This window comes from Trachypithecus francoisi, unplaced genomic scaffold (genome assembly GCF_009764315.1).
Source record: "Trachypithecus francoisi isolate TF-2019V2 unplaced genomic scaffold, Tfra_2.0 Lachesis_group2, whole genome shotgun sequence".
NCBI classification, from domain to species: Eukaryota; Metazoa; Chordata; class Mammalia; order Primates; family Cercopithecidae; genus Trachypithecus; species Trachypithecus francoisi.
The window spans coordinates 153,794-167,187 of NW_022681465.1; the positions used below are offsets into that span (position 1 = coordinate 153,794).

Sequence of the window (13,394 nt, forward strand, 5' to 3'; positions counted from 1 at the left end):
CTACTCAGGAGGCTGAGGCAGGAAAATTGCTTAAATCCAGGAGGCGGAGGCTGTAGTGAGCTGAGATCACACCACTGCACACCCGCCTGGGTGACAGAGAGAGATTCCCTCTCAAAAAAATAAAATAAATAAAAATGATTTTCTCAGATAAAGCGATGGTGGTAGAGCAGAAAGACACGCTAGCAGCCACTGAAGAGGAGCATCTGAGTACACTTACAGGGCGTGGGTGCCAAGAGCAGAGCCCTGGCACCCACGCAGGTGTGGAGCCTGCACCACTCTTTTTTTTCTGTACACGGAGGCCTGTGTCTGTTGCAGGCAGCTCATGTCGGCTCTGAGCCTACCTCTGCCGTGCTCACGGGGTTCCAAGGATTTCAAACAACGCACGAGTGTAAAGCGTGTACAGCTCAGGGTGTAGTAACATGAGCTCCAGGAATAGTGGCTCTCACACTGCCACGTGGGTTCTACAAGCTTAGGATTTTTAACAGTTTGTCCTATTCCTGTACAGACAGGCAGGCGGGGAGAACACGGCCCTTGAAAGCAGATGGCCAACGCTGCTCTCGCTTCTGCCTGGCCACAAACTATCAGGTAACTACACACAGGTTACTCTCGGTTCTGGAGAAAAGGTGCCTGGGCTCAGACTGGCTGCAGCACTACTACCTGCGTGACCTCAGGCAGGTTAGCTCTTCCACACCTCCGTAAAGTGAGGTGCGTGGGGACGAATTCACACGGCAGGCCCAAGGCTGTGTCCTACCAGGGCCTGTGTGCAAGGCTGGCCCTTGACTGACATCTGGGAACTCGGATTCTGGGAGAGTTCCCAGCACCATTAACTCCTACAAGTGGCTCTGTGCCCGCAGTGCTTGTGCACCTGGCACAGACCACACCAAGCCCACCCTCCTTCTGGACAAGTCAGGAATTTCCACACAGGCCAGGCAGGGGGTACCATGTGACCAGCCCTTAGCAAAACCCTGGGTGCCGAGTCTCCAGTGAGCTTGTTCTTACAGTTAGGTGTGTCCTGTATGACTTCAGGGAGTGGACCCTGGGGCGCCCTGCACGTGGCTCCTCTGAGCACCACCCACACACCCTTTCCCTTTGCTGATTCTGCTTTGTGCCGAGTACAGCCCTGTGCTGAGTCCTGTGAGATCTCCCAGCAGGTCACGCAACCGGGGGCTAGCCTTGGGGCACCCCCGCAAAGAATACTAGTAATACCTACTTCACAGGATTAGACTGGGGATCCCATGAGTGAAGAGGTTACAGGCTCAGTTCCCAGCAGCTATGTGCGACACGGGGCAGTAATACCTGTCTACCACGTCGGTTGCAGTAAACAATGAGATAATATATATAAAAATATTTTGTAAAGAGTGAAGAATTACACACAAAAAAAGTGGCATTATTACTCATAAATGGCAAGTATTTTTGAGTATATATCATTGCTAATAAATATCTGCTTGCTGAATACAGACACAAGCCAAATTCCAAACACACATTAGGTACCAACTGGATACAAGAAACACTTGGTGTTTCCTTCCCCTTTATGGGAGAGAGATCTTTAAAATAAAAAACCTTGATAATATTACTACTTTCTATTACCATCTGTTATGCAGTTCTACACATTATCTGACAAATTCTTAATGTAATCTGGTGAGAGAGAAAAATAATTTGAGGAGAAAGTAGGGAGTGATGAAACACAGAAAAGTACTTGTGGTAAGGACCAGAATTGTATTTGACTTTTTAAAAAAACATTTTTAACCTGGAGCTAAAATACGAGGTTACACTGTTCTGCTTGATACAATACTGGCAGCTTACAAATGCTTCAGAGAAACCATATCCCCAACAGCTGCAGAGCGTCGGGAGGAAACCCTCTGTCTCCGAGGCTTCGGGCACTTCTGCTCCGAGGGTGGCGGGAGTGGAGGTCGCTGCTGAAGGGTGGCGGTGTGGCCATGACACAGGAGTGGTTCCCACGGGACAGACAGTGGTTCCCACGGGACAGCAGAGGACAGACGACGCCAGAGACCCAGAAGGCCCATGACTGCCTGGCCTCGTGTCACTAAAAGCAGTTTTATTTTATCCTTGTCTTACTTTTCTAGTATGGCTTCCTCTACTCTCTTAAACTTCTTCAGTTCGACAACTAGTTCCCAGTATTTGAGATAGAGCCACATGAGTCTGCCATTCTGGCGTTTGTTGGTGTTCCAGACGCCACCACAGTATGTATCATGCTGAAATATGTCGGTGAGACCGGCTGCCATCTCTAGGTCAGCGGCAACGGGGTCGACGGACGCTCGCACCAGTAAGCTCTTCTCTAGCTCCAGCCGCTTGCTGCGAGGAAGAAACAGACTGCAGTAGATATTCTGTCTTTCCGTGAGAACAGCTTCAAACTCTTTAAGCAAAAGCCTGGCTCTCCTTTGCCAGTTTTCTTCCTTTTGCAGGCAGCTCAAATATGCATTTCTCAAAGGCTGCACCTGCCTTTTTTCTTGCATCACCTGGGCCCGTTCCTGTTCCAGAAGCTTCTTCTCTTCTACCAGCTTGCGCCCCTGAGAGATAAGGGCTTCTCGATAACTAGCTGTTCTGTTCTGTTCCTTTTCGAGTTCCAAGGACAACTGAGCAACAGCACGCCGATTTTCTGAGATCATGGCATGGTACTTGGCTTCCAGATCCCGTTGAAAAGCAGTAGTTCTCTGACGGCAGGCTTCTCTCTCTTTTTCTATTTCTTTCTGGGATTCCCTAGACCAAATCCAACCTGACATGAATGGAGAAAAATACACAAAGTGAAAAAGTTAGGGCTGAAGTTCTATAATTTTCACTTAAATCATAAGGCAGCTAAGGATGGCATTTCAATAAAAGCTTAAGACCTCAGCCGTACCAAGATCACTTCTGTACAAAAACGTGTAACGGGCCAAGTTCTTCTCTTAAAATCAGGTAAGGGCTGGGTGACCAAAAGACCCTAACCCTAACCCTTTCCGTCTTCTAACCCTAACCCTAACCCTTTCCGTCTTCTGTTTGTTGCTAAGAAGATCTACCACGGCTTTTTTCTCCTCTCAAACCCGCCACCATTTGCCTGCTCTGGCTCTAATATAATTGGCAAAGTTTAAAATATTTGGGGTCGGCTTCAACTACTATTGGCCAGGTTCTTATAAAAGTTGTATTTAGCTTTGCCTGGTGGCAACGAATAAACGGCCTGAGTTTGAGACACTGCTTACGTTCTGATAAGGACACATAAAAATAAAGTGGGTTAAAAAGTTTAGCCTCAAGGCACAGTGGGCCTCTTTCCTCAAACTGGAGACTGCTGGAATCTCACGAAAACGGGACGGGGATTGCTGGGAGGCTGGAGTGGGCATTGCCCGGCTCTGCCCCTCACACCAAGGAGCAGCAGAGCTGGCCTGCGCTGCAGAGAAATCCAGTGCCTCTAAGACCCGATGACCCACAGAGCCTGCTGGCCAGCGGGCACCTGGCTCCAGATGGAGTCACCGACTCTTTGCCCATCCCACAAGTAAGAGTTGGGTGTGTTTCAACAATAGAAAGATGACTGTGCGATAATAGTTCCATCCACATTCCAAACTGATGCTACTGCTCAATAATTTCATACATGTTAGAGCAACTACATGCTAAGTCTCAGTTTTTCCAAATAGCGATGCGTTCTGCTTGGACATTCTAAAAGCAGCACGGAATTGAGTCCTCTGGAAAACAGGATTGTATGGCAAATTTTCAAAGCCCAAGGCCCCAAAAGCCACTGAAAGCAGCAGTGTGGGTTCCCTCGTGCGCTTCTATCCTGCAACCCATCCCCCACTAACCACTCTGTGGAACTCCCTGGTCCGTAGCCCCTTCTAGAACCACTGGAGTTTCCATCTACTTTCATGGTTCTCTTCCTCCTTTTGCTGCTTCCCCCAACCCAGGTGGTGTCCTTGACATTCAATTCTTTTCTCCCAGGTCATTAATGGTCACCTTTGTTTTTCTCCCAGGTCATTAATGACCTTTGTGGGAGCAATTCCATGACAGCAAGATTTCCATTAGCCTGAAAGCCAGTCTCCCTTGGATACGCTGTGGACACCTCACTGCGTAAGCACAAAACCAAACTCATCTTTCCTCAACCAAAAACAGCTGCTAGTCCTACTTCAGATGACAACTCACACTCATGTCATCTTTATCTCCTCCCTTTGACAAGAGCTCACAGGCAGAGGCCTGACCAGGAAAGAAGCTGTTACAATGTCACTTGATAAGCACTGAGGGGTTTGCAAAGGTCTGTGAGGAGAGAGAAGGGAAAGCTCGTCTGGTTTTGGTGAAGTCAAGGAAGTCTTCATAAAAAGGTGAACGAACAAAGTGTGGAAGGCTGACCAGGAGCTGCAAGGAAAAGTGACCTGAAGTCAAATGAGCAGGGCAGGCGAGAGCCTTGGAGAGCGAGAGGTTCCAGGAGCCAGATGTGCCTGGGGATGGGGCTTATGTCAAGGAGAAGCTGGCGCTGCCTCTGGAAAGTCACAGGTGCCAAATGAGAGGGGCCCCCAGGAGACCCGGACAAGGAGCACAGGATGTGCTCTGCAGCCATGAGGAGTCAAAGGAATTAACGTGACTTAAGAGCATCCAGGAGGTGTGGAGGGCTGGAGGTGGGGCTGGGAGGGGTAGGGCCGAATCAAGAGGAGACAGGCAGCTGCTCCCTGATACAATCTGGGGGCGATCTCAGTCAAGTCACATCACTGACACATAAAACCACTGGAAAACTAACACAGACAAGGATGCATACAGTTAATCATCAGACCCCACCACACAGGCTGTGGTTATTGGGAAGTTTGGGGCTGGATGGGGAGCCGGGCAGGGGAGGCTACAGGCAGCTTTGCAGAGGAAAATGTGGCACGACAGGCTGGGTGTCAGGAAAACCTGAATTCCGGGTCTGACCTGACAGACGCCTCATGACTCTAGGCACATGCAACTTTCCAAAGCCTCAGTTTCAGGTGGGACTCCTGCTTCTGGGAAGACGGAGTAGACGTCCTCCCTATTCTTCTAAGTAAACTAAGAAGACACAGTAGATGTCCTCCCTATTCTTCTTCTAATTAAACTAAAAATCCTGGACTTCACCTATAAAACAAGATGACTCTGAAAGGTAGAGAGAAGGTAGACTGGCTGGGGTCCTTGGGACCCCAGGAACAACATGGGGGCAAGTCCTCTAGATTTTCATTTTGCCTCATAGATCCCAGACTTGGAGCTGAAGACACAGGCAATTGGAAATCTCAATGGGTGCAGACAAAAAAAGAAACTCCACCAAAGCCTGCTGTCTCTGCCCAAAGGACCACGATAGGGGCCTGGCAAGAGAGAAAACATTCTGACAGTAATCACTCTACATCAGCCAAGTAATACAGAAGACACTGCGGCCCCACTTCCACCCACACAGGCAAAGGTAGGATGGGAGCTGGGGCTCCCGCTCCCACCCAGTGGCGAACACAGGGTGGGGTCGGGAGGAGCCATGTGGGGAGCAGCACTGAGGCCTTCCCAGCCGGGGCACCAGTAGAGGCCAGGGGGCTGGAACTCCCACCCTTTCCGCGGGGGCCCACGGGGGCCAGAGGCTGAGTGGGGAGCCTGGACTTCTATCCCAACCTGGTGGTAAGGAGGCTGCATGGCCCTTCCCCTGCCAGGTTGCTGTTCAAGAAAGCCAGCTAAAACCGAAGGTTTAAATAAAAACCAGTGTTTTGGCCACTGCACTCCAGCCTGGGCGACAGAGCGAGACTCCGTCTCAAAAAAAAAAACAAACCAGTGTTTCATCACGTAATACCCAAAATGCCCAGGTTCCAGCAGAAAATGATTCACAGTACCAAGGGTTAGGACGGGTCATGCTAAATGAACAAAGATGACCAACAGATGCTAACAGCCGGATGAGAGATGGCAGTATTATCTGACGAGGACTTTAGAGCAGCCGCCATGACAGAGAGTCTACGAAAATAAACAGAAGACATAAAGAAGAACCAAATGAAAATTCTAGAACTGAAAAGCAGAACAACTGGGAGAAAAACTGGAATGACGGACTAGACATGGAGAAGCAAGAGCAGCGCGCCCCAGGCGGAGGCTCAGGACTCCCCCATGAACACAGGAGCAATCCTTTGCAGCCTAGCCACAAACATAATTCCACAATATGTAAAAGGGATTCTACAGCATGGCCACGTGGGGATTGCTCCAGAGACAAAAGGCTGGTTCAATATTCAAAAATCAATGTAATCTAACACATTACTGGCCGGGCGCTGTGCACTTTGGGAGGCCAAGGCAGGCGGATCATGAGGTCAGGAGATCGAGACCATCCTGGTTAACATGGTGAAACCCCATCTCTATTAAAAATACAAAAAAATGGCCGGGCGCGGTGGCTCAAGCCTGTAATCCCAGCACTTTGGGAGGCCGAGACGGGCGGATCACGAGGTCAGGAGATCGAGACCATCCTGGCTAACACGGTGAAACCCCGTCTCTACTGAAAAATACAAAAAGCTAGCCGGGCGAGGTGGCGGGCGCCTGTAGTCCCAGCTACTCGGGAGGCTGAGGCAGGAGAATGGCGTAAACCCGGGAGGCGGAGCTTGCAGTGAGCTGAGATCCGGCCACTGCACTCCAGCCCGGGCAACAGAGCAAGACTCCGTCTCAAAAAAAAAAAAAAAATACAAAAAAATTAGCTAGGCGAGGTGGCGGCGCCTGTAGTCCCAGCTGCTGGGTAGGCTGAGGCAGGAGAATGGCGTGAACCCGGGTGGTGGAGCTTGCAGTGAGCCGAGATTGCGCCACTGCACTCCAGCCTGGGCAACAGAGCGAGCCTCTGTCTCAAAACAAAACAAAACAAAACAAACAACTAACAGGTTACTAAGCTGATGAAGAAAAATCACATGATCACATCAATTTAAACCAAAACAATGGACCAAATTCAACACCTATTCATGAAAAACAGGAATACGAGGAGTTTCCTTGACTCAATAAACAGCATCCACAGAAAACCTGGGGCTGACACTGTACTGAGCTGGGAGAGGCTGAGTGTGTTCTCTCAGGTAAGGGACCGTCCAACAGAGTCCCAGAAGTTCCAGCTACCGCCAGAAGGCAAGACAAGAAATCAAAGGCAAACAGGCTGGAAAGAAGAAATACAACTAAAGTCTTATCCCTTATAACATAATTAACTCAAATGGGTAAGTGCTTAAATGTAAAATGTAAAACTAAAACTTTAGGGAGAAAAAACCTTCAGCATCTAGGGCTAAGCAGAATTCTTAGACTTTCCACAAAGAGTAGAGTTCATAAAAGGAAACGATGAGAAGCTGCCCTTCATCAAAAGTAGAACTTTTACACTGCAAACGCCCTTATGAAGAGAATGAACAGACAGGCTACAGACTGGGAAAGGATACCCGCAAGCCACATATGCAACTAAGGACTAGAATCTAAGACATATTAACAACTCTCAAAACTCAACGTTAAAAAACAAACATTCTATGAGAAAATGGCTGAAAGACAAGAATACTCATTCCATCAGGATAGGCTGATGGCAATGAGCACGTGAGGAGGTGCTCGACGGTGCACACTTGAGCCACGAAGAGAAAAGATGCTCAACACTGCACACTGGAGCCACGATGAGACAGCACCACACACCCATGAGGATGGGCAGACAGGACAGCAGTGTGAGCACCAAATGCCACCCAGGAGGTGGAGAAACCCATCAGCTCTGCATTGCTGGTGAGAACCTAAAACGGTGCAGCCACTTGGGAAACATTTCAGCCCGCCCTTAAAAAACTAAACGTGCAACTTCCCTAACACCCAGTAATTTCACTTCTGGCCCTTTATCCCAGAGAAATGAAAACTTACGTCGACACAAAAACCTACACAAGAATGTTTATGAGAGCTTTATTCATAACAGCTGAAAAGCGGAAAGGACCAGATGTCTTTCAGTGGTTAAACACACTGTGGTATGCCCACGTCATCAAACACCACTCAGCAATGAAATACCTATGAACTACTGACACAGCAACAATCCGCACCGGCCTCAGGCGGTTATGCTGAATGAAAAAAGTCAACCCAAAAGGTTATATACTGTTTGATTCCATTTATATAACATTCTTGAAATAACGAAGTTCTGGAGATGAAGAACAGATCAGCGGTTGCCGGGGGCTGTGGAGGGAGGGCGGAACACAGGGCAGCACGAGAGGCCCGGGACTGGGGGATCTTGACGGCATCCTGGCATATGTCTTGGCTGTGACACTGCACTGTCATGTTGCAGATGCTTCCATTGGGGAAAGCTGGGTAGAGGGTACATGGGCTCTCTATATTACTGATGACAACTGCATGTGACTTACATGACCCCAAAATAAAATATTTAATTAAAAGAAACTGAGTTGGGCCCCATGAACTCAACCAGTCCCTTTCAGCTCTAAGACCATGTGTTTTCTAGGTCAGGAGAGGAAACGGGAGGTACAGGAACGCTAGAGGGGAGAAAGCATGGAGAGATGGGAAAAGTACGGAGAGAGAGATGGGGAAAGGGGAATCAGGAAGACCGAGAGAAAAGAGGGGGAAAGCAGAATGACAGAGGAGGTGTGAAGAGAGAAGCCCACTGGAGCACTGAAATACGGAATAGTCTCCCAGGGGAGTTACTCGGTAAGAATTTCTCCAGGGACTGCTCTTTCAGGCAAGCACAGTTACACACATTTCTATGTTATGTTAAGTAAAAATCTAGTAAATGGCAGGGCGCAGTGGCTCACACCTGTAATCCCAGCACTTTGGGATGCCGAGGCAGGCAGATCACAAGGTCAGGAGATGGAGACTACCCTGGCCAACATGGTGAAACTCCGTCTCTACTAAAAATACAAAAATTAGCTGGGCATGGTGGTGGATGCCTGTAATCCCAGCTACTCGGGAGGCTGAGGCAGGAGAATCACTCGAACCAGGGAGTCGGAGGTTGTAGTGAGCCGAAATCACGCCACCACACTCCAGCATGGCAACAGAGCAATACTCCATTTCAAAAAAAAAAAAAAAAAAAAACTAGTAAATGTAGTAAGTGATCAGGACAAAACTGGCTTCTCATCAATAAATCAATCAATAGCGCTTATGAAGTATTCATACGTCTGCCTCTTCTTCTAGACTACACTAGGGGCTGGTTAACGCTCCTGTGTGCAACAGAACCTCAAACATATCATAACACACCTTTGGAGAATCCTTACAAGAATGCCAAGTTAACAATTATCTCTGACCACACTACCTCAGCAAAAAACCAAGAAGAAAAAATAAAATATTCTTCAACCCTTTTCAGGGACAGAAAGCATCATTTCAAAAGTCCAAGAAGGGGAGGTAAGAATTTCAAAAGTGAAAGTTATCATGAAAGACTATAAAAGCTGGAGATGAGTCTGAAAAACAAATGGAAAATGAGTCACTTCAGGGCCTCTCCCAGTCTCAAAGCCAATTAATTATTATATTAGTAAGAGTAATTTTAAGCCTTCCAATCCACTCACCCTAGCCACAGGCAACAGTAGCCTCTCCAAGTGTTAAGTGTTTTTTTTTTCCAAGCCTGCAGGCGGGTGAGCTTTTCATATGGCAGTCCCTTAGCACTGGATGTGGACCTGCCCTGTCTTTCACCAAGAAGCAAGCACTGTGCAGATCGCTGAGTCATAAAAACCTCCTGCTCTTACCAGCCTCCTCTTCCTCTACAGCAAAACTTCTGACCTGAGACATGGAAGCAGATAAAAGCCTCTACATAAAATGTATCACTACAGCTAGAGGGCAGTTTGCCTTTCTTCCATTCAATTATTCAGTCTCTCATGTTCCTAAGTGCCAGCCCAGAACCACGGAATGTGAAGAAACACAAAACTCACTCCTCTGCATCAGTGAATTGATTGTGTGGTGGGGATGTAAGTCTGCATGTGACTGACAGGTCCCCAACGTGGTGCCAAGTCAATCTAAACCAGAGAGAATTTCTGGCCAGGCCAAGCAGAAATTTCCTGGATGAAGTCTCCGAAGATTGATTTCCTAAACATTAAACATTACTGGTTTTCCAAAACTGGTTTTCTTTTTTTGTTTTTTTTAAACCCTGTTGCCCAGGCTGGAGGGCAAGTGGTGCCATCTCCATTCACTGCAGCCTCGACCTCCCAGCTCCACTGATCTCCCCACCTCAGCCTTCTGAGGAGCTGGGACTACAGGTGTGCATGGCCACAACTGGCTAATTTTTGTATTTTTGTAGAGACGGGGTTTTGCCGTGTGGCTCATACTGGTCATGTGATCTGCCCACCTGGGCCTCGCAGAGTGCTGGGATTACAGGTGTGAGCCACCACACCCAGCCCACTGGTTTCCTTTACACCCATTTTTTCCCCCATCAGTCCTTATGAAGGCACCTGAAACAAGGAACCGCCCCCCTGACTTGAGAGCAGCAAAGCCTTGAGAGGGAACTTAGTTATTAAAACCCACCCCACACAAAATGCTTCTGAACGCCTTGGCTGACTTATCCTCACAATGTGCTGAGGTTAACTATGATTCTCCATCTCCTGTGAACAGGAAAACGGAGGTTCAGAGGTTAAGTGATTTGCCCACGGTTCACTGCATGGGATAAAACTCGGCTGTCCCTGGCAGGTCCCAAAGTCACAGCCTTCAGGCTCCCACATCATGCTGCCTCCCTCACTGGGGCTCCACACTCTCAGCCCGGAAAACATGAATTTTAAGAAAACCATGACTTACGAAAAGCAGCCAATCCCAGCATTGGAACCAACAGGGCATAATTCCATCTGCTTCCATCACCACCATCCGCCCTGGAATTAGGCCGGATATTCCAATTTGGGGGATCATTGAGGTTATTCATGGAGATACACCTTGAAGTAAAGAATAAAAACATTAATTACTTTTATTCAAGAATTTTTTTTCAGTTTTAACTATGTGCTGCACAGCGCTGAGGCCCTACGGGATTCAAAGAAGGAAAAAAGACCAGGGTCAGGCGAGGTGGCGGCACCTGTAGTCCCAGCTACTCGGGAGGCTGAGGCAGGAGAATCGCTTGAACCCGGGAGGTGGAGGTTGTTGTGAGCCGAGGTCACACCACTGCACTCCAGCCTGGCGACAGAACGAGACTCCATCTCAAAAACAAACAAACAAAACCAAGAACTTACATGAAAGTGACTCACAGTCTGGTTGGGGAAAGTGGAGAAAACAGACATGTCTTAAGCATCTGAAGTGCAGGTAGAATCAGGTAAGTTCTCTGGTACAAATACGTTTAAGTGTATGGCTGCTGCGATGGTTAATGTTGTATGTCAACTTGACTGTATCATGAGGTGCTCAGATACATGGTTAAGCATTATTTCTGGGTGTGTCTCTAAGGGAGTTTTTGGATGAGATTAGCATTTGAACCTTTAAACCAGTTCCTTACATCTCTCCCCTCTATTGGTTATTTCTCTGGAGAACCCTCATACAGCTGTAGCAAAGATACAGAATCAATTCGAAAAAAGTGGGCTCACACCAGACTTTCATATGAGCTAGGGTTTGAAGAGTGAGCAGCATTCTGACAGGCAGAGAAAGAAGGAAAGGGTCTTCTGATCAGAAGGAAGACTGTGAGGAAGGCAGGGGGGGTGATGTGGTGGGGAAGGTACAAACAGTGCTAGAAGCTCCTCAGGCCTCCTGGTGTGGTGGTGATGAATGCAGAGATGACAGAGCTCTCTGCTTCGGGCTCAGCATGCACCCTCTATAGCAAGGCTAGGGGGCTAACGTTAGTAAGAATTTACTAATTTACTGAGTACCTACACGAGGTTGCACATTTTCACAAAGTAGAATCACTTTAAATTTGTTTACATGTGACCTCCACAAATACACATGATTACAAAATAGTCAAGGGATGTATAATAAACAAGAAATCCAATCCAATTTCTGAAAACTTTTCATGGGATTTTCAACAAATACTTAACATCTAAAGATAGAAAATTACGATAAGCAATAAAGATATGACAAAAATATGTCTCGGAGCTTAATACGAAGGAGTTTGTGGTAATTATGGAATTAAAAAATTAAGGCCAGGCGAGGTGGCTCACGCCTGTAATCACAGCACTTCAGGAGGCTGAGGCAGGTGGATCACCTGAGGTCAGGAGTTTGAAACCAGCCTGGCCAATATGGTGAAACCCCATCTCTACTAAAAATACAAAAATTAGTTGGGCTTGGTGGCGGTGGCCTGTAGTCCCAGCTACTTGGGAGGCTGAGGTGGGAGAATCTCTCTTTTTTTTTTTAGATGGAGTCTTGCTCTGTTGCCCAGGCTGGAGGGCAGCCGCGTGATCCCCACTGTCCGCGGGAGAATCTCTTGAACCCTGGAGGAGGAGGTTGCAGTGAGCTGAGATCGCACCATTGCACTCCAGCCTGGGCAACAAGAGCGAAACTCCATCTCAGACAAAACAAAACAAAATTAGATAGATAACTAACCCAGCACCAAAACTGCATAACTAAAAAAAAAGTCTAGGAGGTACTATGTTCATTCCCTGCAAGCCAATAAAGGCCACGTCTGAGGCATATATCCCAGAAAATAATCCTAAAGAGGAAGTTATGGTCACAAATATGTTCTGCACGGTGTTATTTATTAAGAGCAAAAATGGAAAACAACCCAAATATCAATAAAATGGGACTGAACCATTGCAAATGTACTAAAATAACACTGTTAAACATTTTTGTACAAGAGAAAGATTTTAATAATTTAAAGTGAAAAGACAGGAAACAAAATTACTAAGGATTATTGGTTTATTTTTCATGCCACTTCATTCCACAAAAATATTTCAGATATCTTACAAAAAGACACACTAGAAATATTAAAATACTCTCTGAACCTGAAGCAAAATCGGGGTAAGCTAGCAGAAAGGCGTATAAGCCAAAGGCATCTACGCATCTTTAACAGCTGACCACGGCCCTGCGCGGTGGCTCCGCCCCAATCCCCGCACTTGGGGAGGCCGAGGAGGGAGGATCGCTTGAGGCCAAGAGTTCGAGACCAGCCCAGCCAACACAGCAAGCTCCCGCCACTACAAAAAATTTAAAAATCAGCCGGAAGCCAGAAGCCAAGGACAGGGCTGAGGATCGCTCCCGCCCCTCGGAGGCCGATGACCGGCGGTCACTCCCGCTCAGTAGAGGCCGGAGGCCCCGGGTCGCTCCCGCCCACCTCCGCGGACCAGCGCAGCCCCTCCCACCCCATTCCCTGTGGTCTGGACGTTCAGGCCCCCTCGGTCTAGGCGATCCCGCAGAGCCACCCACGGCGCTTTAAAAATGTTGGTGCCCAACACCTCCCCGAAATAGGGCCCGCTCTACCTCGGTCGGGGAGCCCAGGACCTTCGCGTCCCCACAACGCCTGCGTCCGCGGGTCCGCTTTGCGCAGGCGCGGCGCCCCCACGCAGCCCCCGCCCGGGCGTGACGTGGTGCGCAGGCGCGATGTCCCCCACTACCGCACCGCTCGACCCCTGCGTGGT

General features: G+C 48.2%; 1 protein-coding gene across 2 annotated transcripts; it reads right to left on the reverse strand.

Annotated features, from left to right (window-relative positions):
* Positions 1-1,506: 1,506 nt before the first annotated feature.
* On the reverse strand, positions 1,507-13,371 carry CCDC127 (coiled-coil domain containing 127). 2 transcript variants are annotated; one of them, XR_004429579.1, is made up of 4 exons: positions 13,237-13,371; positions 10,651-10,781; positions 1,985-2,734; positions 1,511-1,947 (listed from the first exon to the last, which is right to left on the reverse strand). XR_004429579.1 is itself a non-coding variant. In XM_033178685.1 (3 exons), exons 2-3 carry the CDS (start codon positions 10,769-10,771, stop codon positions 2,073-2,075), a joined length of 783 nt encoding a protein of 260 aa, XP_033034576.1. In that variant the 5' UTR covers positions 10,772-10,781; positions 13,237-13,371; the 3' UTR covers positions 1,507-2,072. The 2 variants fall into 2 exon arrangements, 1 of the variants encoding a protein (XP_033034576.1); XM_033178685.1 differs by having other exon boundaries at positions 1,507-2,734.
* Between the last annotated feature and the right edge of the window lie 23 nt (positions 13,372-13,394).

Coding starts and splice junctions, on each gene's coding strand:
- CCDC127 (XM_033178685.1), bottom strand. CDS start 10,771: ATGAATAACCTCAATGATCCCCCAAATTGGAATATCCGGCCTAATTCC. Junction 2,735..10,650: donor GCTGGGATTGGCTGCTTTTC/GTAAGTCATGGT, acceptor CATTCATGTCAG/GTTGGATTTGGTCTAGGGAA.